Below are 23,335 nucleotides of genomic sequence, written 5' to 3' on the forward strand. Positions count from 1 at the left end.
CTTGTTTTTGTTAGACTGGTCACGTCTACTTCAGGTAAATTATAGAAAACAGACGGCAGGTTTGGACAACCTGGTTCCAACGTTAAACTCTTAAAAAATCTCAAACAATTTGTTTGGCCTGGAAAAACAGATTTCGCTCTGACTTTGACAGTGAGGTATTTTACGTCTTCAAGGCTGGAAACGTAGCGGCCTAAAATTACGATTTTGATGAGTACACATGATAAAATAAGCATAAACTGTTGATTTGCACATTTGACATGCTGTTTTTTTTTAGTTCTTCTGTTCTTTAGTTACTATCTGAAGAAGGTCTTAGTGCTGGATGGTATTTGATTCAGGGTCACATTTATTAGTTGTAGAGCAAGTGGGTCAGCAAAGTACACCATTTCAAAGATCAGTTCTCGGCTGCAGATTGAGCTGTTTCAATTCACTTTTCCCTGCCGTTTCATATAATGTTGGGATTGTGACTCGTGATTTTAACTTTTAGGATCAGTCTTGTGCACTTGTAAAGGGACAGTCAAGTTTTGACTGAAAAATGTGTATTTAAAAAAGGAAAAAGGCCCTTCCCAGAGTGAGTTTGTCCCTCCTGGCCTTCTGCTTCGTTGAGCTCCACTTAGTGACCAAACTCCTCGTGACCAATCTTTAAAACACACCAGTTAATTTTTTGACATTTCTTCATGTTCACATTCTTGCTTCTGATCATTTAATGATCCCACTTCTTCAGCTTCCTGTCATCCATTGATGGACAGTTATGCTGGGTGTATCCAGAGTAACATTGTTCAGTTGATACATTTAACTCTTCTCAAACATCAAAATTAATTCAAACAAATCATCTGGCCAAATTATTTCATAATTTAATCTGATACGTTGTATTTCCTGGATTCTCACAGCCGTGTGATTTTACAGAACAAGGATGGATGGGGAGATGGAGCAGGAACCGGCAGTTACATCAAATGTTCGGTGTCCCGCAGAAATGATCAGTTTAAACAAAACTGCCTCCAACACATTATAAAACTTCATAACACTGACCTCAATAACTATACAGTATTTTTTTTTGTGTGATTTCATAAATTAGAAAAAATACTTCCATAAAGAAAAAGGGATCTTCTCCATTTGTGCTCTAGACGTGATCGGGGACCGTCTCTAATGCCTCCGCAGGGTCTCTGTCCACGTCCACATTCTGAAAGAGACACACTGGTTACTTTAAATAAACTCATAAAAGATGTCAGTGTGCAGATGGATCCATTTTACGAGACAAAATGTCTTGTAAATTATGATAGTTTCATTTTAGTCAGAATACTTTAAGTCTGTTTACACTGTAACTACCGGGTTTCTGTTATTTACTCGTTAATGAATCCGTCCACTGAGGTTACTGGTTTGATCGTCTGTACACACGCTACCTTCCTCGTGTCCATTTGAAGATTAATTAAAACTACAACCGTCATGATAAAAAGGCACAATCTCGTTTGAGAATATTTATTCAACTTAATGCAACCGAACGTGTCATTTTTCAGCGGGTCACCACCAGTGCTAGCAGGGAAAAGGCTGCGGGGAAGCATCAGTGGTTGGTCCAAGCAACACTTGTAGCTTTGTGTTCAGCTGAGACTAAAACATGAGCCTCGGTGCCCCTTCAGGACCTGGGGGAGCATGAACCAACCAGCATCCCAGACAACGGGCCATGTACCAACAAGGAATGAGGTGGAGAGGATGGTGAAGCAGTGACATTCAGTATGAGCTCCATAAGAAGCCTGGGAATCCTAAAAAACCTCTGGAAGCAGTGGAGGGTGGAAGGCAAACAGCCAGGAAAGAACGGAGAGACCTGCTGGAGGAATTCCTCAACCTTCCTCACAATCCTCACCAGGCCCTGTGGATGTACGGTTGCCAACTCCCTGTACAATAAATAAGGTACACCTCATCGTCAGGGCCGGCCAACCCGATTGCCTTCACCCTTCCTGCCGTGGTGAATTTTTTTAGCCCATTTTTTGAGTGAAACGATTTTTTAACTATTTGACTCGAACCTGAATTGAATTAGATGCATATTTTTGAATGCCATGAACACATGGAAAACAAATGATTATCCTGCAATTCACTTTAATACAAAAGAACAAAATGAACTGAATAAAATAAGTATCTTTCTTAAACAGAAACCTGTCCTACTTAACTTAAAAATTGCATAAATGAATATAAAACAATAGAAAGAAAGCAGAACATCCATGCTGTAATAGTGCACATTTTTAGTGCATTAACAAGAGTGCAAACAGAAAGTCTGTAGAAAACTTATTTGTGCCTCAAAGGCCATGACTGTAGGCTACAGTTAAGCAAATAACTTTATAAACTCAACAGCTCAATGCCATTTTATGACTATTTTCTGACTCTCACAGTATTATACGGGACAAAGTGTGTCCCTTTTCAGCTCAATACGGGACGCGAACTTTAGTTTATAAATACGAGACGATTCCGTTTTTCAAGGGACGGTTGGCGACCCTATGTGGATGGCTTCTCAACGTTTTCCACGTCCTACTCAGCCCCAAATCTGGCCAAAGCCAATCTTCAGCACCTCTGCCACCAAGGCAGTGTCTGGAAACAGGCGTCATGGCGTAGCCACAAACTGACAATGATGCTGCTTGTGCTCATCGAATCCCGCCTGAGGCTCATCGGCCTGTCGTTCACCTGGGGTTTCACCTGCGGCTGAAGGTCGGCGCCACCTCACTTCCTGTACCGTGGTTCAATTTCCATCAGCTACTGGAAGTCTTGTCTTGGGTGTTTGACTAAACCCGACACATAATTTTTTACAAATACGAAGAGACACACATTAGTTTAGTCATTATTTGTCCTCATTTAGGCCCATGTAGGTTAAAAACCTGGTGAAAATACATCTATAGTGCATTATTTATATACCAGGATCATCACACAGTTTTGATTAAATTCAGTTAAACTAATTTCCCTATGAATTCCCTTATGAATCAATAAAATAATTTTTTGTTATATACACAAACACACCGTGTAGCTTTTGAGCCTTTGGTTAGGTTAATTTCACTTTATTTTTAATGTAATAGTGGCAGGGTTGAGGAGATGTTCTTTATTTATGACGGTGGATAAGTATTTTTTGGTGCATGTGGAATCAACCACCAATGAAGCTATTGATCTCTCGCCGGCTGCATTGACCCTGCGGCGTTAAAGCTGACCTTGTGGCGTATTTCCACTTCAGCTGAATCTCACATTCATTCGGAGAACTCAGAATGTAATCATTAAAGTGGCTACGTCAGCCACACGTTGGCCCTTTCAGCTTCGTCTGCAGAGACAGCAACCGTGGCTCTAAGTGCAACGGGGTGTGCAGCAGATCACAGCTCGCCGCAGCAGCATCGGTGCCAGTTTCAACCGTAGCAAAGGTTTACATTCAGACTGCACCACTGTGGCCTAACATGACACGTCTTTTATTTCCCCCCAGTATGTTATGGCTGCTCTGTGAAAAGGACCTAAATTACCAACGATGGAAACTTAAATTTCTTCCGTTTTCACGCCTCAGGCCATGTTTAAGCGCTTCTCTCTGACAATATTAAGGGGGAAATTAATCTTGGTATGTTTTTTTTTAAAGATACCAGTAATAGTTCAGTTCACCTCTGGCCGGTCTCTGTGAGTGTTGACAGCTTCAACCTTAAGAAAGATGGACTCCACTTTACAACCTGGGACAAAAAGAAACAATGTTGTGACACACGTCCCCTGAAAACACTGGTACCATGCTTTGTTTGGCACGCTCGTATTTCAAGGATATTGTGATGGCATCATGTTAGGCCTTATTCGCACTGGACTCTTAGCTATCGCGTGGGGACCTGCGCAAACCGTAGTAATTACAGAGGCGCGTCTGGGATATTAGCCATGGCTATGATCTGTAAAGTTATAATTCCACCACAAATCACCTCCTTCATCTAACAGAGGGCATTATAATCTTAGGTGAAAGCATATGTCAGTGATTTGCATGCAGGAGTCTCTTTTCTTTTGCCTCTTTCTAGCTGCAGCAGATATAATGACACATATATTTCTGGTATGTGTATGAAAGTGTTGTGCAGGTCCCCAGCTAATACTGATCCAGTGCGAAGAGGGCGTTTACTTTCTCATTAGCTTAGCAGGAACTTTGGCAGGCATCAAATAATTGTACAAGAGGTTTAATTTGACTTATTAGAACTCCAACAAACACAGTTACCTTAAAATGATTCAGAAATGTTAGTGATTATGTTGCAAACAGATGAGGAAACTCAAGGAGACAGAAAGGGCAGCCCAGCTGGAGGGAGAGTGAGTCTAACCGTAGGCGACTGGGGTAAGTTTCAGAGCGGTGTGGAGAGGACACTTCAGGTAGGGCAGCTCACCTGACAAACACGGAGTCAGAGAAGATTAGTCAAAGGTTCTGTACTTGGCATCATTCAACTACGACAGGCAGAATGGAGGCGGGCTGAACATGGCTGGCACCTCTCGTTAGGGCTGTTTGAGTGAAGAAACCTCAGTTCCTGTCGTCATGAAGGCTGAGGTGACATTTTATCTTTAATAAAAAGGGGGATAAACTAGACGAAAAAGGACAAAAACCTTCAGGAGACAACTAAAAGTCTTGAAAGTCTGGGGTTATGGAGCCAGGATGCTCATATGTGCAAATTCATTCTCTCTGTGGCGGCGACTGCAGTCAATCTGACTCCCACATGCTGGTCTGAAGTGTGGACGCCCAAGAGCCGCTCAGATCCTTCAGGAAACTGCTGGGGAAAGACATCAAAGATCTGACAGTATATTAAACATATGAATCCTCCTCACCGTCGCTCTTGTCCAGGAAGTAGGCCAGCAGACATCTCATGACAGCTTGGTGGCAGATGACTAAAACGTTTTCCTGCCTCTCCAGCTCCATGATGACGGGCTCCAGACGCTGGACCAGGTCCTCGTACGACTGGTGACAAACGGACAGTTAGTCAGCCGGTTCTGCAGGGCAGCTCTCACAAACAGTGGTTTCTCTCACGTTACCTAGAGTCCAAATGTCTCAATTCAGGGTGATTGATCAACATCTTCATTGCTGACCAGGACCAAATGCATTCATCTATTACGATTATTTAAAACTTGTTTAAACTGTTTTTTTTTTTTTACTAGTTTCTGACACTTTAATGAACACAAAAGTCTTAAAGGACTTGACAAATAAGTGTAGTATTTTTGAGCTATAAAATAAAGTGGTCTTCTCTCGAGGTGAAGTTTAAAGGAGCTTGTGGCTCCTTTTAAGAAATGAGACTCTCTAGCGCCACCCTTCACCACGACGGCCGTCGGGGGTACTGCAGTCAACAGTGAAGCCGGCACGGGAGAACGGGGAGAACGGGGAGAACGGGGAGAACGCACATGCAGCGTCATGTGACGTCACATCCGCAGGACAGCGCGGGAAATTCGGGACCGAATTGCAGCACATTTTGCAGCACACAGCCTGTTCAAGGCAACGGAGAGATACACTAGAGGAAACATTCTTTTGGGTTTGGAACGCTTCATCTGACATTATTACTAGAAAACTTAAAATGTATACGGATTTTTTTCATAAATCTTGCCACAATCCGGCCTCAAGCTCCTTTAAGTAAAATGTCTTTATTTATTTCTTGTTTTGTTTTGCCTTATTTTAGGACTCTGCAGCTACTAACGTGGTGACATCAGTGATTATTACTTTTATTTGGACTTTTAACTCTTTGTGGAAAGAATGAAGCCAGAACATATTGTCATCATTAACTTCATTTCATTTGTAATAACATCTATTTTTGAATCTATCCCACCAGTTGTTCTGCTGGACCTTGCTCTCCATCTTTTTATTGTACTCTGTTTACTATGAAGGTAGATTTGTGTATTCATTATTCAATAAAAAAAAATATGTTCAATAATAAAAGCCTTCACTTCAATAAAAAAAAAAGCATTTTCAATCAAATAATAAGTCTTTGAATGCAAAACAAATATTTGAACACTCCTTTTCTTTGGTTGAAAAGATTTATTTTGATTGAAGTAAACTTTTTTGTGTTTGGGCCGTATTATGGCTAGGACATTTGTGTTAATATTCAATCCCAAAAAGTTGCTTCAATTAAAAAAGTATTTCAATCAAACATAAAGCTTGCTAACTTAGTTCACATTTACTAATTTGTATATAATAGCTGATGATGGTAGCTGATGGCTCTGCACACTGAATAGATGGTTTATTTCACTTAAGAACAGATTGGCTTTTTTATTGGAAATATTTATTTTTGTTTAAAGCAACCTTTTTTTGATTGAATAATAAAGACACAAATGTTTTACTCATAATATGACCCAATTTCAATAAAAAAAGTTAAACCTTTTATTATAGGGTTGAAAATGCTTTTTTAACTGAAACTTTTTGATTGAAGCAACATTTCTTTTTGTTTGAATAATAAAGACACAAATCTACCTTCAAAGTTTAGTTGTGTTTTAGTTTGACTTCAGGCTTTTTAGACGTTGTGGAGGTGGAGCAAGGGGGCGAGGTTGAGATGGTTGTAGGTCAAGTGGACACTGGAAGAGGAGCTGGAGGTGGAGCTGCCTGGCTAGAGGACAAACAATAGGAAGACCTAAGAGGAGATTTCTGGACGCGGTGTTTGATTTTATGTAGCTGGCTGGTGTGACAGATGAAGATGGAGATGAATGATCTGCCCCACAGCCCCTAGAAAAGGATATAGTGTTCCTCATGCCTCCTGATCTCCCTCCCTGAAGGCTCTTTTCTTTTTGTTCAGCAGCTCTTTCATTTCAGGTCATCGCTCATCCAGGGTTAGTTATTTAAATGAATGCACATAATATAAGTTTTATGAAACTGGATACAAATTTAGTAAGATGCATTTTTGACACTATTTAGTGCAGGTGATGAAAAGTTTGTTTCACATGTAGTCGAGAAGGAAATGGGACATACCGGTAATAAAATAAAATGATTAAAAAAACTAAAAAAAAAAACCTTGAGCAAGAAATAATTATTAGACTTTATCATTGATTTTTTAAATAATTATGAATAAAACAGTAGTTAAGCCTCCCTGAATGCTCATCTACCAGTTAACTGAAATGTGCAAATGAATTAGACATGATGAAGGACCTCGTCTTCTCCTCTCCGTGCACTACTCTGACCTCAGTGTTCATTTTTCCCCATAATAGCTCCTCGCAGGCATTGTAAATTCTGAATATCAAATATGAGTAACAACTCCTGGAAAACCTGTCTTTCAGGACGACATCTGCGTCGGTATCAGGTCTGCTCTTCCCAGGACTCACCTCTCCTTTCGGGTAGCGGTAGCGGTATTTGTCCTGGTCCCTCAGGGCGAACTCCTCGGGGAAGTTCTCCTGGATCTCCTCATACGTCATCTCCTCACAAACGCCCTTGTGCAGGCAAAAAGAGACAAACACGTTTTACTCTTGAAACTGCAGACCAGCAATGGTGATCTGGAGTTCTGGGAGGAGCTGGATGTGTGATTTGTTGTATCTGGGACTGAATATATTGTTAAAATGTTAAATATGTCCCAGAGACTGAAAAATTTGAAAAAAGCACAATTTAAAGTCTGTAAATGTGTGTGAAATTATAAAACCTAGGCACTATATAGCATAGATTACATATTTTAGACAAAAATAGGAGGAATTAATTTTTCTTTGTATTTATTTCTTTGTGGTCTCACAGCATCGATCTCATTTAGGGCCTTCCACTGTTCGTACTGGACCCCCAGGAACTCTGCCGTCTGGATGGTCCTCTTCATGTGACTGGTCCAGACCTTGAGGTCACTGATGCGCTGCTCGCGCATGTACGAACCCAGCGCTCTGGCAAACTGACACATCAACACAGATCACGTTAATGCAACATACGTTGTGTTTCTACTCTACTGATCAGAGATACACGTAAAACCCACAAGATCAAGTTCTGATGAAAGTGTAGACTTTCCTCTTGAATTAAATTCTAGACGTGTATTGAAGCAAAATTGTAAATATTGACATTTTCTAAATACATTGTCCAATTACAGAGTGCAGTCTACAGAAAACGGGGGTAAAGTTTCCCCAAAAACACAGTTGCACACTGAAGTAAATGGCTTTTTTTTGCACTAACAACGAAGGCTCGAACCTCTGCCCCCCGATTGGAAAGCCCAGAGTCTCCCCCGATGCGACCCGCAATGTTGAGCTCGCTCTCTCCGTGGCGACAAAGGTAGATGGATCTTGGGGCGACGTGGATGTTCATGAGGTAGTAGACGATCCTGCTCTGAATGTGGTCCTGGACTCGGTTCACCAGGTATCTGCTGCCTACGTTGAAGATTTTAATGTACGACAGGTTCCTGCGCCGTGAGAAGAGGACACAAGAACACAACAGCACGTTGTAAGGCTACAGTAGGTAAAAGTGACCAATTTAAAAAATAAAGGGATTTATTTATTTATTGGTTTATTTGACAGGGACAATGCACATCAATAAAACATTGCTGTAAATGTGCCAGAGTTAGCCAAGAGGCTATTTTTCATCTGTAGTCCCTGGACAGATGTAAGAATACAGAAAAAGTACAGAAAAGTACAGAAAAGTACAGAAGTACATAAAGGTGCAATTAAGTTTTAGTGCTGACAGAGCTGAGTATTAATCAACCATTTCTTTAAATGAGCTCTAAATAAACTGTATGTGTCCAGTTCTCTGATAGTTGCAGGGATGGAGTTCCATTCTAGTGCAGCTTTAACAGAGAATGCAGACTGACTGAAAACACTTTTTCTGAGTGGAATAATACAATCCCCTCTTGCTGCACCTCTTGTGAACCGATCAGCAGTTGTTCTAATGTTGACAAAGTGTCTGAATGGAGGAGAAGTCAGGCCGTATATAATCTTGTGCATAAGACAAACATCTACATATTTAATCATATTTTCCCAACTCAACAAGTTATATTTTTTCAGTATTGGACAATGATGAAAATGTACTGATTTCTTATCAAGGATTTTGAGTGTTCGTTTATACAAAGACTGTAATGGTTTTAGAGTAGTGGTGCTAGCCTGCGACCAGGTTGTTAAGCAGTAAGTGATATGGGAAATGACCATAGAATGCATATACATCTTAGCTGCCGCTGTTGACATGTAATCTCGAATGAACCTGAAATTTGAAAGATTGAACTTGACCCGGTTACAGACCTTTTTCACCTGAGCCTTGAAAGAAAGTTTTGAATCAATCAGCACTCCGAGGTACTTATATTCGGATGTCTGTGTAGTATGCAAATGTATGTGCCAGCAATGAAGAGTTTAAGTTTGTACCATTTTTAATAACTGGATTTACTGAAATAAGCCCATTTCCATCATTTGCAGTAACTTCAGAACTTTTGAGGAATTTTGGGTCATTTTTCTTCACATCGATCCAGATCATTGAGATTTTTGGGCATATGTACACAGCATTTCAGCTGGGTTGAGGTGTGGGCTGTAACGGGGCTTAGCAGCAGCTTGATTCTCTATCTGTAAATCTGTTGGGTTTTGTTGTTCCCCAGATCACCATCCTGTGGCATGACCCAGCTGACTGAGCTCTAACTGTTGCACACATGCCTCGTACTCGCCTCCAGCCTACTCTGGTATAGAAAGAGGAGTTCATGGTCAACTCAGTGACTGAGGCTGCTGGTCTTATGGCTGCAGATCGACCCCGAATCATCACGCCTCCACTGCCAGACTTTACAGTCAGTGATCTTTCTAAACTATTCCAGTCCAGCCGTCGTCACACTGAGCTTTAATAGACGACAATATTTAACCGGCTCAGTGAGACCTGTAGAGTCAGTGATGCGATGTAGTCCTCTACATGAACAACCCCTCTCATCGTTGAACATTGAGCTCCACATTGACTTGTAAAAGATGATGAGATATTTCACTCCTTCTTATTATTCTGATAGAAACATATCAATTTCATTTTGATCTGAAAGAATATTTGATTACTTTTAAGAAGAGCTGTCTAACTCTTGCAGCCTCCTGAACCTACTATTGTAAAATAAAACAAACAAAAAAAAACTAGTCAAGGTAACTTTGGACTCCTGTCCTGGCTGTCTTGCTTGCAGTGTAATGTCACACATCAACAACTGTGGAAACAGGCCCAAAAATGACATCATGGAAAGGGACAAAGAGACCCAAGAAAGCAATGACAAAAGAGAAAATGTGTGACTAAATGGATTAAAGTTCACTGTATTTCATATAATGGAATTTGAATGAATTGATTTGAATTGGATATTTAAGTGCTTAAATAGCAGTTTTTTTTAATTAAAGGAGTTTTACCTCCGTTGGATTTATTAAAGGCTTCAGATTTAACTAACACATGGGGAGTCAGGTGATTACGTGGCTCTTTTCAGTTCTACTTAAGCACCACGCCTGTATGAACTGCCACTGAGCTCATAGAAGCGCCGCTCACTCAGACCCACCGTCCAGTTCACCTGCCAGGATGAAAAGGATACCAAGCTGCCTTTTTTAGTGTCTGTGGTGCACACTGGGGAGGATTAAACATCAACACTGAGAAACACCCGAAGGCAAATATCTGTTTTTGTGGTTAATAAGATAAGATAAGATAGGATAAGATTATCCTTTATTTCTCCCTCAATGGGGAAATTCACTTTCACTTAATACCACCCACTGGATCACAAACTGTCAATCGTCAGAAAGCCACGCCATCGGGCCTAGTCCTAACGAACAACAGAAAGGAAAAGTAACACATACATGTGCTAGTGTGGCAGGACTGTCTGAGATCTCTCAATATAACATCCCAGGTTACGTCAAACCTAACAGGACCCTCAGACAGAAACTGGTTAATTCTGATAACGAAATCCCCAAACTGAAAGTACTGGACATGCAGTCCAGTGCATTGGGGAATGGAGAGACCTCTTCATGGAGAAACTAAACCACTCCACAGATACATGGACCGTAACCTCTGCAGACGTCCTGTCCCTGATTGACTCATCTGATGTAACAGGGTTCCCAGCCCTCCAACTAGACTTGTAGTCAAGACCGCCTCAACCGAGACCAAGACACTACCAAGACCAAGACCAAGACCAAGACTGACCAAGTCAAGACCAAGACTAGTTCAGCTCAAGACCCAGACCAAAAAAAACTAGTTATTTAGTCATCTTGTGTGAGTTGTAGAACATCAGCACCATCCTGGTTCAGCTAGTTTCCATATGAGCTTGTATTCAACTGCAGCTCAATAACACAGAGAAGTGGATGATGATGTTGAACTCACTATAAATGTTTCCATCATCAGCTGAGATCAGATATGTGAGGCAACTACACTAACAATATTTCTACACTATTGGAGGATTGACTCCAGTGCTTTTAAGGATTGACACGACTACTAACTAGTCCCAAAGTCCTCTAACAGAATAACCAGCCTCCAACACCCCCCTCCACCTCAGAAAAGGAATGTATAGTAAATGCTACTGATTTAAATTGGACTTAATTTATAGATGAAATGTGAATTTTAAATACTAAAGATACACACAACGATCCACTTGAAATTACATTATTTACCATTATAGTAGATAAATTACACTGAAGAACTGATGATCACAGGATTCTGTCACCTTGGCGTGTGCAACGAAATCTCAATTAACCGAGTCTGAGACACGGCGAGAGTAAGAGACCCGAGACCAAGATAAGAACAAGACCACAAAAAAGTGGTCGTGAGAACTACAAGTCTACCTCCAATTGACAAAGCTGGCAAACCACTCCGCCTGATTGTTACATGAACACACGACACAGCAGATTGCATCTCAGTCAGATCTCTGTGTCGCTCACTGTCCGTCTCCAGGAACATCCATCTGGATGAACTGTGTCCTCTATCCTCGCCCTCTGACCCTGTTAACCTCCAGGGTTATCAGTCACTCCCATCCTCATTTACATCCAACATCAGCAGCAAAAAGAGGCCTTTTTACATGACCAAACCAGCAGCGCCTCTGACTCTCAGAAGCGATTCTCCAACTTCAGCGCACCGTTGAATGTGTCGGCCCTGCCACATCCTGGCCCCCACACATGTATCTACAAATGTCTTCCCCCCTTTAGCACTGATACGGAGGCAGCCACGAGAAGCCACTTCACCGAACCTCTGGACGCACCATCCACCTCCCTTCCCCCTCGGCTCCCCACCGAGGCTTGCTACACCAGGTGTACTTCATAAAGTGACTGCTAAGTGTAGCTGTATTAGTTCTAGTTGTACTTTTGATCGTGCTCTGCTTGCTCTTTGGAAATCACCCTCTTCACCCAATTGCAGTTTTGATATACTGTAAGTCTCTCTCTACTACGGAAGAGTATTATTTATCAAAAAAATATTTGAGAGGAGAAGATTTTTTTTCATTATGCACTTCAAGAAAAAAGTCGAAATGTCGAGAAAAAAGTTGAAATGTCGAGAATAAAGTTGGAATACAATTTGGTGAATAAAGTGTAAATGTCTCCTCTGGCCCATCAAATCCAGTTAGCAGAGCGACTGACAGCTCTGCAGCAGCAGCCGGAACTAACTAACTAACTAACTAACTAACTAACTAACTTACATCCTTTGAGTGTAACATTAAGGGTACGTTTTTGAAGTTATGCAACTGCATATGGGTGATATGTGTTTCAAATCAATATCGTAAAGCCAATTGACTTTTTTCTCAACATTTCAACTTTTTTCTCGAAATTGTACTTCGACATTAATCCTGACATTTCGACTTTTTTCTCGAAGCGCATAATGAAAATGAAAAATCTTCCTCCTCTAAAATATTATTTAGATTTTTCTCCTGCCTGGCCCTAATACTCTTCCGTACTCTACCTTTTGGCTTGTTTGTGTTCCTGTTTTTGCTGCTTTAGATAAAGGACAGCATCCCTCACCTTACCGGTGGATGTACCGGTATATGGCAGAGTGTGAATAAACAGGTAATCAGGTAGGAAACTGAGGAGCGCTGTGCTGGCTCTCACACAGCAGATTCTGTACCTGTCCTTGTCGTCATCCAGAGGAACATAGGTCTGTTTGTAACATTCAATCCTCTTCAGGAAGTCAGCCAAAGCCTCCTCTTTATCGCAGCCTTCATAGTCCGGACTGGTCAGTTTGACCTGCTATTTTAAGACGGATGAGAGGAGGGAGATGAAACTGCAGTTCTACTCTGAACCACGACTGATAACTGCATTTACAGCACTGCATCGGTTTAAATAAAACACACAGATGGATAACTGAAATGAACAAAGCTGAAGCGACAAAAATCAAATATACTAAAAAACTTTGTATATGGGAGAAAACATTTTGTGTCCTGTTTCTTTTCCAAGGTATGAAGCTCATAAAACTACATCTACTAGAAAATATAAAATAATCATAGTTCAGGTTCAGGGTGGACACCCGTGATTCGCTAGTTGACAAATGGGATGGTGATGGCACTCACAGGGAACCCATAACCATCCCTCTCCGCATCTCTCTACAGCATCTGGAGCCCAGACTGACCTGTGATGTCTGCACACTTTTCAGGGACTCAGGTAACTGCCCCACCGGGGTTTCCTCCCACACCTCTGCACCTGGAGTTTGGATTATCTTACAAACTGCCCCCCCAGCCTGTTAGCTTGGTTTTCCCACAGGGCAGCACCCTGAGCCGACAACTCGACACATCACAAACATCACAAACTCCATCATCAAAATTTGCAGACTCATCAGAGGACGGGATAAGTTCACCTACAAAGTTCACCTAAGAGGTTCACAAAACGGACCCTTCGGGGCTCTGGAAATAACCTCAAACTGAATACAAAGAAAATTGATTGTGAACTCAAGGGGGTGCGAAGGTGCCGTCTACTCCCCTTCAAAAAGGGAGACTGTGTAGAAGTAGGCTACCGTTTTGAATAGCTGATGACTCAAATATCTGAAAACCGTCCCTGGTCAACAAACATCCTTGCTGCAGAGCACACCCAGGTACCTCCATTGTCTGGTTCGGCTGCTGGTTGGATTCTGCCGTCCGCTCTGCGGTGGCGAGTATTTCAACATGTGGCCTCGGCAGAGCTCGTCTAGTTCCAGTCCTCAGGGGTGGCTGTCCTGAAGGTTTTAGGGGTTCCCCGTTCAAATGAATCATTCACCATCAGCATGTCACCAGACTGAGTCAGTGTTGTAATGACCCATGTGTTGAAGCAGGGAAACATCTAAAACATCTCCAAGAGGCCCTCGAGGACTGGAATCAGACAACACTGGTTTAGACAATCATTCTCTCCCCTCACTCAGGGATATCGTTGACACCAGCTACTTCTCCGAAGTAAAAAGTATTTCAGAGGACTTCTCCCACTGGGTCACTACCTGTCTGGCCTCCTGTCTGAGTGCAGGAGGTCAGACAGGTCAATAAAAACAAACACAGTTTCTTCCCGTAAGCCATTCAAACTCTCCGTAAGGAGACGCAAAGACTCTGCAACACATTTGTGTTTATAATCTTATATTTTATGGCCCTTCATGGTCATCAATATCTGACATAGATCCAGCAGTTCCAGGTCAAATTATTGATCCTTGTACATTTCTTGGTCCTCCCTCAAAAAACACTACTAAAAGTGCAGCCCTGTGTTTTCGGGCCATCGGCCATCAGGACCCGCATGTGCCAACACACCTGATTCTGATCATTGGATCACCATCAGTTTGTCATCAAGGTCATCTAATTTAAGCTCCTGAGCTCGCTGACAAAGTGCACATATTCAGAGAATATACACTTTTTTAGGTACACCTGGTATACCCAATAAAGTATTTCTACATTATTTTTACAGCACCGATGAACCCAGATGTCATCAGCACAGCCGTTGTCTGAACAAACGCTTTTCATTGACTGACACGATCTGATGATCCTTCTGGCTAACAACATGTCAAATTTAGTTGTTTCTGCTGTTTGAGCAAGTGTTTTAGATCTCAACTGTATTTCGCCCCTTATCTGTCGAACCTTTGACAAAGTGCACATACATGCCTCACAATGATCCTGCTCACCGAGGCTGAGGTACCAGGGTCAGTCTAAGGTACATTTATCTGGCACTAACGGACCGTTAGCAGTTTGAGCTATGTTTGTGTTGATCTCAGGTCGCACACTTACTTTGATATTCTCATCAATCACTGAGGGGTCATCACATATCGACTCCACAAAGAAAGCCTGAGAAAGGGAAAGAAAAAAAAAAGCTTTTGGATTTTAATTGACAGAATTAAATAATGTGAATACACAGTTAAAAAACGATGGAAAAAGAAAACACCTTGTAGCCGTTTTCTTTGGTGAAGTTGAGGATGACTTCTCTGCGCTCAGGAGTCGTGTTGGTTGCATCAAAAACCTTATGAAAACAAGCAAGACCAGGGAGGTTTGTGAAGAATCAAAAACCTTTCTTTTCTTTTCTATTTATTTCTTTTTAAATACTAAAGCCCTGGACAAAGTTAAATCTTGGTGAATGTTAATTTTGGCATACTTGGTTCTGAAGGAATGACTGTTTGTGGTGGAAATGACTTTAGAGCTGCAGTAGTATGAAGGTAGAGTTGTGTCTTTATTATTCAATCAAAAAAAACATGTTCAATAATAAAAGCCTGCACTTCGGGTTTAGGCCGAATTATGGCTAGGGCATTTGTGTCATTAATATTCAATCCCAAAAAGTTGCTTCAATTAAAAATAAAAAGTATTTCAATCAAAGAAAAACTTCACTTCAATCAAAAAAAGAAAATAAGAAAATAACTGTTCAAATGCAAAGTTGAACAGTTTTTTTTTATTTAAGTGAAAAAAGTTCTGAAGTCCTTTTTTTTTTAAGTGAACAAAGTTTTGAAGTCCTTTTTTTTTTAAGCGAACAAAGTTTTGAAGTCGTTTTTTTGAAGTACACAAATTTCCTAGCCATAATACGGCCCAAACACCCCCCCAAAAAAAGTTCCAATCTTTTGTTAATATGATATATGAAGGTTTTTTGATTGGAAATATTTTGTATGTTTAAAGCAACGTTTTTTTTAAATTGAATAATAAAACAAAAATGTCTTACTCATAATATGACCCAAACACAATGAAATATTGCAATAAAAAAAAAATTTCAATAAAAAAAAATTTTTTAATTAAAAAAAAATCCTTTTCAATCACAGAAATGGAGTGTTCTAATATTTTTCTTGCATTCAAACACTCTCAATATTCGGTTTTTTATGGAACTGCAGGCTTTTATTATGAATTTTTTTTTTTATTGAAGCAACATTTTTTTAAATTGAATAATAAAGACACGAATCTATCTTCATACAGCAGTCATTTGAACTAATAATCCAACGTATTTACTTTTACCTTAAATTTAAAGATTATTCCTGATTATTACAGTGGCCGATCTACACATACAACTCTAATATCATGGGATACCAGATGTCTATCAGATAAGCAATGCAATGTTTATCTTCCATTGTTAACTTGTACAATATTTATTTAAGTAGGTCCACATGTTTGACTCAAACGGCTCCCCCAGAAATACAAACAACAGCACCTGTGTAGCTCCAGCATAATTATAATAATTATCACCTAACTGCGCCTAGAGACAACTTCTGTTGTAGTAGACGCTATGTCAATAAAATAAACTGAATTGAACTTATAAACAAAATGTCACGAGGAGTTCCCTCTACAAGCAAACTCAGATCGGCAGCTCATACTTAGAATGGACCAAAACAGGAAACCTGTTTGCTCAATAGTTTCTCAGACAGCTGTATATCCACATGGTAACCCTCTCATCGGTGATAAATACTGCTTTCACAGTTCTACTCTGTAGTTGCATAAATTGTTCATATAATACCACTAATTATGGGCTTTAAGTGGAACAATCTTCAGTTTAACTTACCACAACCTGACCCTGCTTCATGGTGAAGTAGTCGCTGACATCTTGTAGAGCAGTGACGACACATGCCCTGTACACAGAAGTATAAAAACCCATTAATAATGACCATTATTACCATTGTGGTATTATATGTTACAAGTTTCATATGTAGTTACAAACCAGTTTAATTTGAAATGTAAAAAAATAAGTATTTTCCCCGTAATAATGACCATTATTACCATTGTTACCATTATTGTGAGCAGCTTTTAAGGTCGAACCAACATCACAATATTTATGTAACTGACATCTTTGTATACTGACATAGGGATCATCTATGAATACATGTAGACAAATGTGTTGGTAGACTTCCATTAAAGAAATGGTAATTGAAAATTACTTTAAACTGACAAACGTAATAATAAATAATCATTTACTTAATATCAACTTATGAAAATCAGACATTTTGATCTTCATAAGTTTTGAAAACCAAACTAGTGAAAGTGGCAGCTGTATGTTTTATAGTTGTTTTAGTTTCTCTAGCTCAGAGGGTCCCCCTAGAGGTAAGGAGGTTACGTTGCTTTTATGACGCTGATGCCCCGTAGCCGGATATCCGGGTCCCGAGCCCCCGAGTCCTTGACTCCTGTAAATTTGAGATGTTTCTCTGCATCAACACAATTCAAATGAATGGTCGTCATCAGTTCGTCATCAAGGTCTGCACAAATCTATTTATGACTGATTTGTTTTGGGGTTCGCTGAAGCAGGGGAACATCTAAATCAGGGACCAGGATTGCCTCCCCCTGTCTACTACTATAATTATATAATCTACATAAAAGAGGTGGCTTTAAATCTGTGTTGCTCTTAAACATGATGTGAAATATTGTGCAGTTTTTGAAAGTTCATACTTGCGTATGTTCATGGCCTCTGCGTTGTCGGGGCTGAAGAACTCATAGCTGTTGTAGGAGCTTGTGGCTTCTCTTCTGTACTGCCCAACATTAAAAACTGTAAAAGGCAGAAGAAAAAAAACACATTGTTTCTCAGCGTAGTTGCGGTGATTTAAAACTGATTCACCACTGAAAAAAAAAAATATTTAGATGCAGTAGTTAACCTTTAAAATACAACAGCAGGCATGGCTACGGCAGCGAAGTGGATCCCAGACAGATGCTACTGCATCTGTCTGGGATCCACTTCGCTACTGCTACTGCTACTGCTGCTCCTTTATTTAAAAATCTACAGATCCTTACTATTTATGACATCAACAGTTACCAAATATGCATTTTTCTTTACAAAATATTTTCCTCAGAAGGAAATGTTCCTGAGCACTTTAGGTCATACTTTGCCACTAACTCTCAATTTCATTCCTACTCAACTCGGCAGGCCCTAGCCCTACATCCGCCTAAATGTCTGGAATCAAGAAGCCAATTTTTGTTTAGATTTAGAGGTGTCAAAGTCTGGAATAGTTGGTACCATATTGCAAACAATTCTAGGTCCCTATCCATTTTCAAAAGTCGATCAAGAGAGCATTTAATTCAACAATGTAGTCAAGAAAGCTCTTAATGTTCTTTTGCACTTCATATTCTGTGTTGCCATTTGTTCAGCTTAATACTCATATTTTCATGATCATGTGTACAGTAATTTTTTTATCTTTTTTTATTATTTTTTTTATTATTTTATTTTCATTCATGTTCTACATGCAATTTTTATGATTTATTTTTATTTTTATGATTTTGTATCCTCATAAGTATTTTGTTAAATGTTATTAGGTGGGGGCTCCTCATAAGCCTACTGGCTTGCTCGCTCCTCCCTGCACAGTTTCTTTTAACTGAACTTACTTGTGTAATGTTATTTTTTTATGTTATGTGCTAAATAAAACTAAACTAAACTAAACTAAGTGGTTGTCCTGGAGCGCACTAGCCAGCAGAGGCCAGGATTGATAGACGAGTGCTGAAGAAGCATTGGAAGGTTGCAAGTGATTGACAAGTTGTTACTGGTACAACATCATATTTTATAGAAAATTAAGGAAGCTGATTTTATTGTCAAGCCATAGTTTTACTGCTTGTTTTAGTCGTAATAATTGTAGCAGGGTAAATACTAAATGATTTTACAATCACGAGATACAAGGATATGGAAGGAGCATCGTAGTGCATTAATTTAGCAGACGCTTTGACACAAGGTGACTTACAAATGAGGGCAATGCACGGTTTTCACCCAAGAACACTGACACGTGAACCAGGGAAGCTGGCGCTTAAACCAACAAACCTCTAAAAAAAGATGACCATCGTGCCTCATGATGGCCTCATCCTGCCCTCCCCACCAAAACTTTAGTCTTTCCCAAAAAGGACAGGTTCTAGCACAGCACCTCATGACGATCTAATTATTGATCAGTCGAAAAATAACCTCTCTTTGTGTAAACTTGCAGATAAATGAGGTCTTTCAGTATCTACATTAAATATTGTGAAAGATTTCAGACGGTCTGGCGAAATATCCGTTTGTAGAGGGCAAGGGCAGTACACACTACTGGATGTGCGTGACCTTTGAGCTGTCAAGTCGCGCTGCAGCGACCAGCCGCACCGGGATCAATATCGTCACATGGGCCGAGGAGCACCTCAAAAAAACATTTTAACTGAACTCAGACTGCTGCTGCGTCCAGAACCTGTAACTTGAAACTGTATCATGCAAGAATGAAGCCAATATATTGAATCTGCTGCACCAGTTTCTCTGGACTCGGTACACGTGCACGTGTCCTGTGGTCACAAGTCAGGGTTTCTGCTTCCTCAGGTTCAGTCAGAGATGACCGTCTAGATGCAAAGCTGTAAAAAACAGTTCCCGTTATAGTATAGGTGTGTATTATTTTTTTAATGTACGGAGTATTATTTAACTAAATCTATCGTGCACCATCTGATCAAATCAAACATAAACCACAGACATAGTCATCGCTGGCTAGTTCAAAACTTCATGACACCTGTCAACATTGTCTTATACGTTCTGTTTCTCAGAAAATAGCCACAAAATAATTCTTCAAACATCATACGTTGTTTTGTTTTGTCTTATATTCGTCCCCCACATTAAAAGTGACCAATAACATTTGAGTAAAGACATCGTCTTTGGTTCAGCTGTGTTTGTAGCTGCCATCAACAGATGATTTATCATCAATGACTGTGGAAAAGTGGATCATCTCATCTTTACTTGTTTAATCGTCCCAAACTAAAAATCAAGCATGATCTTCGTGGTTCATCACTGGAACTCACCTTCATCAGGCCGTCCAGAGTCCATTCCTGCTTCTGTTTAACTTACTGTAACCTTCTTTTTTCATTTTTTTTTTTATAGCATTAAGGATGGTTTATGTTTGGTCGTTGGGGACAAAAATCTAATTTTCTTCAAATGTCTTCCCTTATTTCTGATTTTCATTTCTTTTTGTGCATTTTCTGACTCCAGTTCATCCTTCTTTGAGTTTTGTGTGATGATACTTTGAGATCATCGTTGATTATGCTGCATGCTTCCTTTGATGAACCCTCCACGTTGTTCGCTTTTACTCTAAATTTCAGGCACAGCTGACTTAACCAACGTTTTTATTTATTTATTTGGTATGTCTTAGCAAGCCAGAATGGCAGGCTGTTAAATAAAATAATTATGCCATGCCTGCTTCAGAGCAGGTGGCTAATGTAAACCCGTTGGTTGTTTTTGACAGCCAACTGTAAAGGGAGAACCAGGAAAACAGCTATTTCAGCCCCCAAAACTCTGCTGAGGAAGATGAAGGAACCTGTGATGTAAAGATGAGTGGGAGGGTTACTGTGACCGACTAAAACAGCCTGGCCCTTCTCTCTACCGGGGGCTGTCGGGTGATTTAAGAAAGAATAGACACAAAATGGACCAAATCTTACACTTCAGAGAGACAGTCCAATCTGAACATAGATCACTAAATCTCGGCTGTTTGGTTCAAAAGAGAAGAATACAAAACTTTAAACGGAAATGAACTGGAAACGGTAGTAGAGGAGCAATTTTTTTATGTTTTAAGATCTGGAGCGTGTCGTTCTATGTCTTGCATGAATCAACACTCTGAGCGGGTGTTTTAAACCGAATCTGAAAACAGCTTGTTCATCTTTGTGAATAAACGTTGTTGGGTGTTTGTTTATGACAGCTTTCGTGAATAAACACTTGAAACTTGACGACAGTGATTTTGAAGGACGATACCGTGATGTGTGATTTCAGTGTACTCCTGTACGATCAGGTGATACCTTTGGTTGTCACCCCGATCCAGTTTAAGTATCTGGTGAGTTTCTTGGAGATGTAGGTTTTTCCTCGTGCGGGCAGTCCCACCATCACGATCATGGTCGGGGAGTTGGTGAACTGGGGGACGGAGGCTGAAACAAACACACAAACAGTGACAACTCCTGCTCCAAGTCAGGCATGGTATCCTGTCCTGGGTGCATCAGGTACCAAACAGGAGAGGTTTAATGAGCTAGAATATCTTCAGTTTGCCATAAATTAAAAAATATATCCATTTAAAAGGTTACATAAAAAAAACAAATTAATGCTAGAAAAAGCTTAGAGAATAAGGCAAGACAACTACAATAACTGAATTAATTGAACTGTACTTAATCATTGTTTACCACACTACAGACATTATTGATGATTATTTGAATATTCCGCACGCGTATTTTCCGCACTATAAGGCGCACTGCATTATAAGGCGCACCTTCAATGAATGACATATTTTAAAACTTTTTCCATATATAAGGCGCACTAAATATATAAATATAAATATACTAAAAATATAAATATATGGTAAAATACCGTACTATAGTGGCTGGGGTTGAGTTACGTATCTACCTGATGGAGCTGCGCTACAGGAAATGCTACAAAATCCTACAGCAAATGCAAAAAAACAAGAAGAAAAGTACCGTATGTCAAAACTTTATTAACAAAATAAAAACCAGCTTTCCTCCGTCTCGTCAAAGTCGCCATTATGCGAGTCAGCGTCGCTGCTGTCTTGAACATCTGTGACAATTCCTGATGTTTTTGGCGCCATAACTTCGGCGACACCAACTACATAGCTATAATCCCCCTGACTACAGCAACATAAATTACTGTAATGATCATATATAAGGCGCACTGCATTATAAGGCGCACTGCCGGTTTTTGAGAAAATTAAAGGCTTTTAGGTGCGCCTTATAGGGCGGAAAATACAGTAAATTAATAATAATTTCAGTCATTTATCAAGTAGGAATGGCACAGAATCATCTGTGCTTGTCTATCGTATCATTTATGTTTTGGGTTTAGATTGTCATTGTCAGGTCGTCAAACTGAACAGGCATATATCACCTGTCAATCAAAGTGTGGCAACTCCTAATGACCAGTCGGGGTGAACGGCCCTCAGGTCGTTCAAATGATGCTTCTTAAAATGAAAGAAAAAAAAAGAAATAATATCCTCTGACCACAGAGATGCTGTTAAACCAGTACAGTCGCTTGGAAGTATGACACTTCTGCATGCACGAGTATCAACACATCAAACTACAGTTCATCAACACAGCAACCAGAACACGGTGTGTGCGTGTGTGTGTGTGTTTGTGTGTGTGCATATACTTACATCCTCTACGTCTGCTCAGTCTTTGCATCCATGGGACCCAGGTCTTCTCCAGAGGATTTTGTGTCAGCTTTGCTTGAGTTTGAGACATTTCCTCAGTAATCTGGTGAGTTTGAGTATCTTGTGTGTGCGTGTATGTGTGTGCGTGTGTGTGTGTGTGTGTGTGTATGTGTGTGTATAACCCCTCCAGCGTTACTGTGACTGTGCTAAAAGAAAAGCAGAGTGATCTTTCCGAGTGAGCTCAATTTAAACTCCCACTGTCACTGGAGGAGGAGACTGGGTTGATAACAAGTTGACAAACCTGTTTGATTTGTTCCAGAGAGCCGCGTCTCTGATTGGTTGTTTGACCTGTTAATCCTGCTAACGCTCACAGCCCTTCGCCCTGCATCAAGTGTGGTGAAAACCTTGTGGTGCCATGTAGAAATAAGTATATACGTATTACAAAACCATAATTACAGTGTGGAGAAGCTTGCTTGTGATTTTGCCTTCTCGAGTGTTTTAAATTTGTTTAAGGAGATTTTAACAAGATCAGCGGGAGACAGCGAACACATCTTACAAGACCAGTTTGGAGTTATTCAAAAACACCTGTAATAGCATTCAGCTCTCGATGGGAATGACAACATAAATTAAACTCATTTTCTTTTTGCATATCTCAAGCAAAAAATGGATAATGACTCTTTATTGATCTCTGATGTACAGTAAAACGAAAAACAGATAAGGGCTCCTTTTTTGACCATATCTGTCGTGTTGGGTTATTTAGACACAATAAAATACTCTACAAGTATTGATCTGTATCTCTACCAAACTCATGTATGACCAAATGTACAGGCAGACAGCTTTTACAACATCTTCCCAAACTTTGTCGTCATTATCTTTAACCAATACACCACAATTTCATTATTGAAAGTTAAAAAGAGGCTTAGACTTGAAACTACCCCCTAATCACTAAGCCTAGTAGAATTACATCATCTAGTGGTACTCTGATTGACAATATAT

General features: G+C 40.1%; 1 protein-coding gene across 1 annotated transcript; it reads right to left on the minus strand.

The window, feature by feature from the left end:
• Positions 1-829: 829 nt before the first annotated feature.
• Positions 830-22,540, minus strand: si:dkey-96f10.1 (6-phosphofructo-2-kinase/fructose-2,6-bisphosphatase). Its single transcript, XM_061735386.1, has 14 exons — positions 22,343-22,540; positions 20,991-21,116; positions 17,661-17,757; positions 16,783-16,849; positions 15,193-15,267; positions 15,039-15,095; positions 12,932-13,053; positions 8,099-8,306; positions 7,662-7,808; positions 7,264-7,368; positions 4,795-4,924; positions 4,299-4,361; positions 3,616-3,680; positions 830-1,177 (listed from the first exon to the last, which is right to left on the minus strand). Exons 1-14 carry the CDS (start codon positions 22,428-22,430, stop codon positions 1,118-1,120), a joined length of 1,410 nt encoding a protein of 469 aa, XP_061591370.1. The 5' UTR covers positions 22,431-22,540; the 3' UTR covers positions 830-1,117.
• Between the last annotated feature and the right edge of the window lie 795 nt (positions 22,541-23,335).

This window comes from Cololabis saira, chromosome 12 (genome assembly GCF_033807715.1).
Source record: "Cololabis saira isolate AMF1-May2022 chromosome 12, fColSai1.1, whole genome shotgun sequence".
Classification (NCBI taxonomy): Eukaryota; Metazoa; Chordata; class Actinopteri; order Beloniformes; family Belonidae; genus Cololabis; species Cololabis saira.

Bases quoted from the DNA above. Each gene is read 5' to 3' on its own strand.
- si:dkey-96f10.1 (XM_061735386.1), bottom strand. From the start codon at position 22,430: ATGTCTCAAACTCAAGCAAAGCTGACACAAAATCCTCTGGAGAAGACC. The intron at 13,054-15,038 runs GTAAGTGTGCGA...GTCTTAAAATAG, and splicing joins TGATTGATGAGAATATCAAA to CAGGTCAAACTGACCAGTCC. The intron at 7,369-7,661 runs GTGAGACCACAA...TGCCTGCACAAG, and splicing joins CCCTAAATGAGATCGATGCT to GGCGTTTGTGAGGAGATGAC.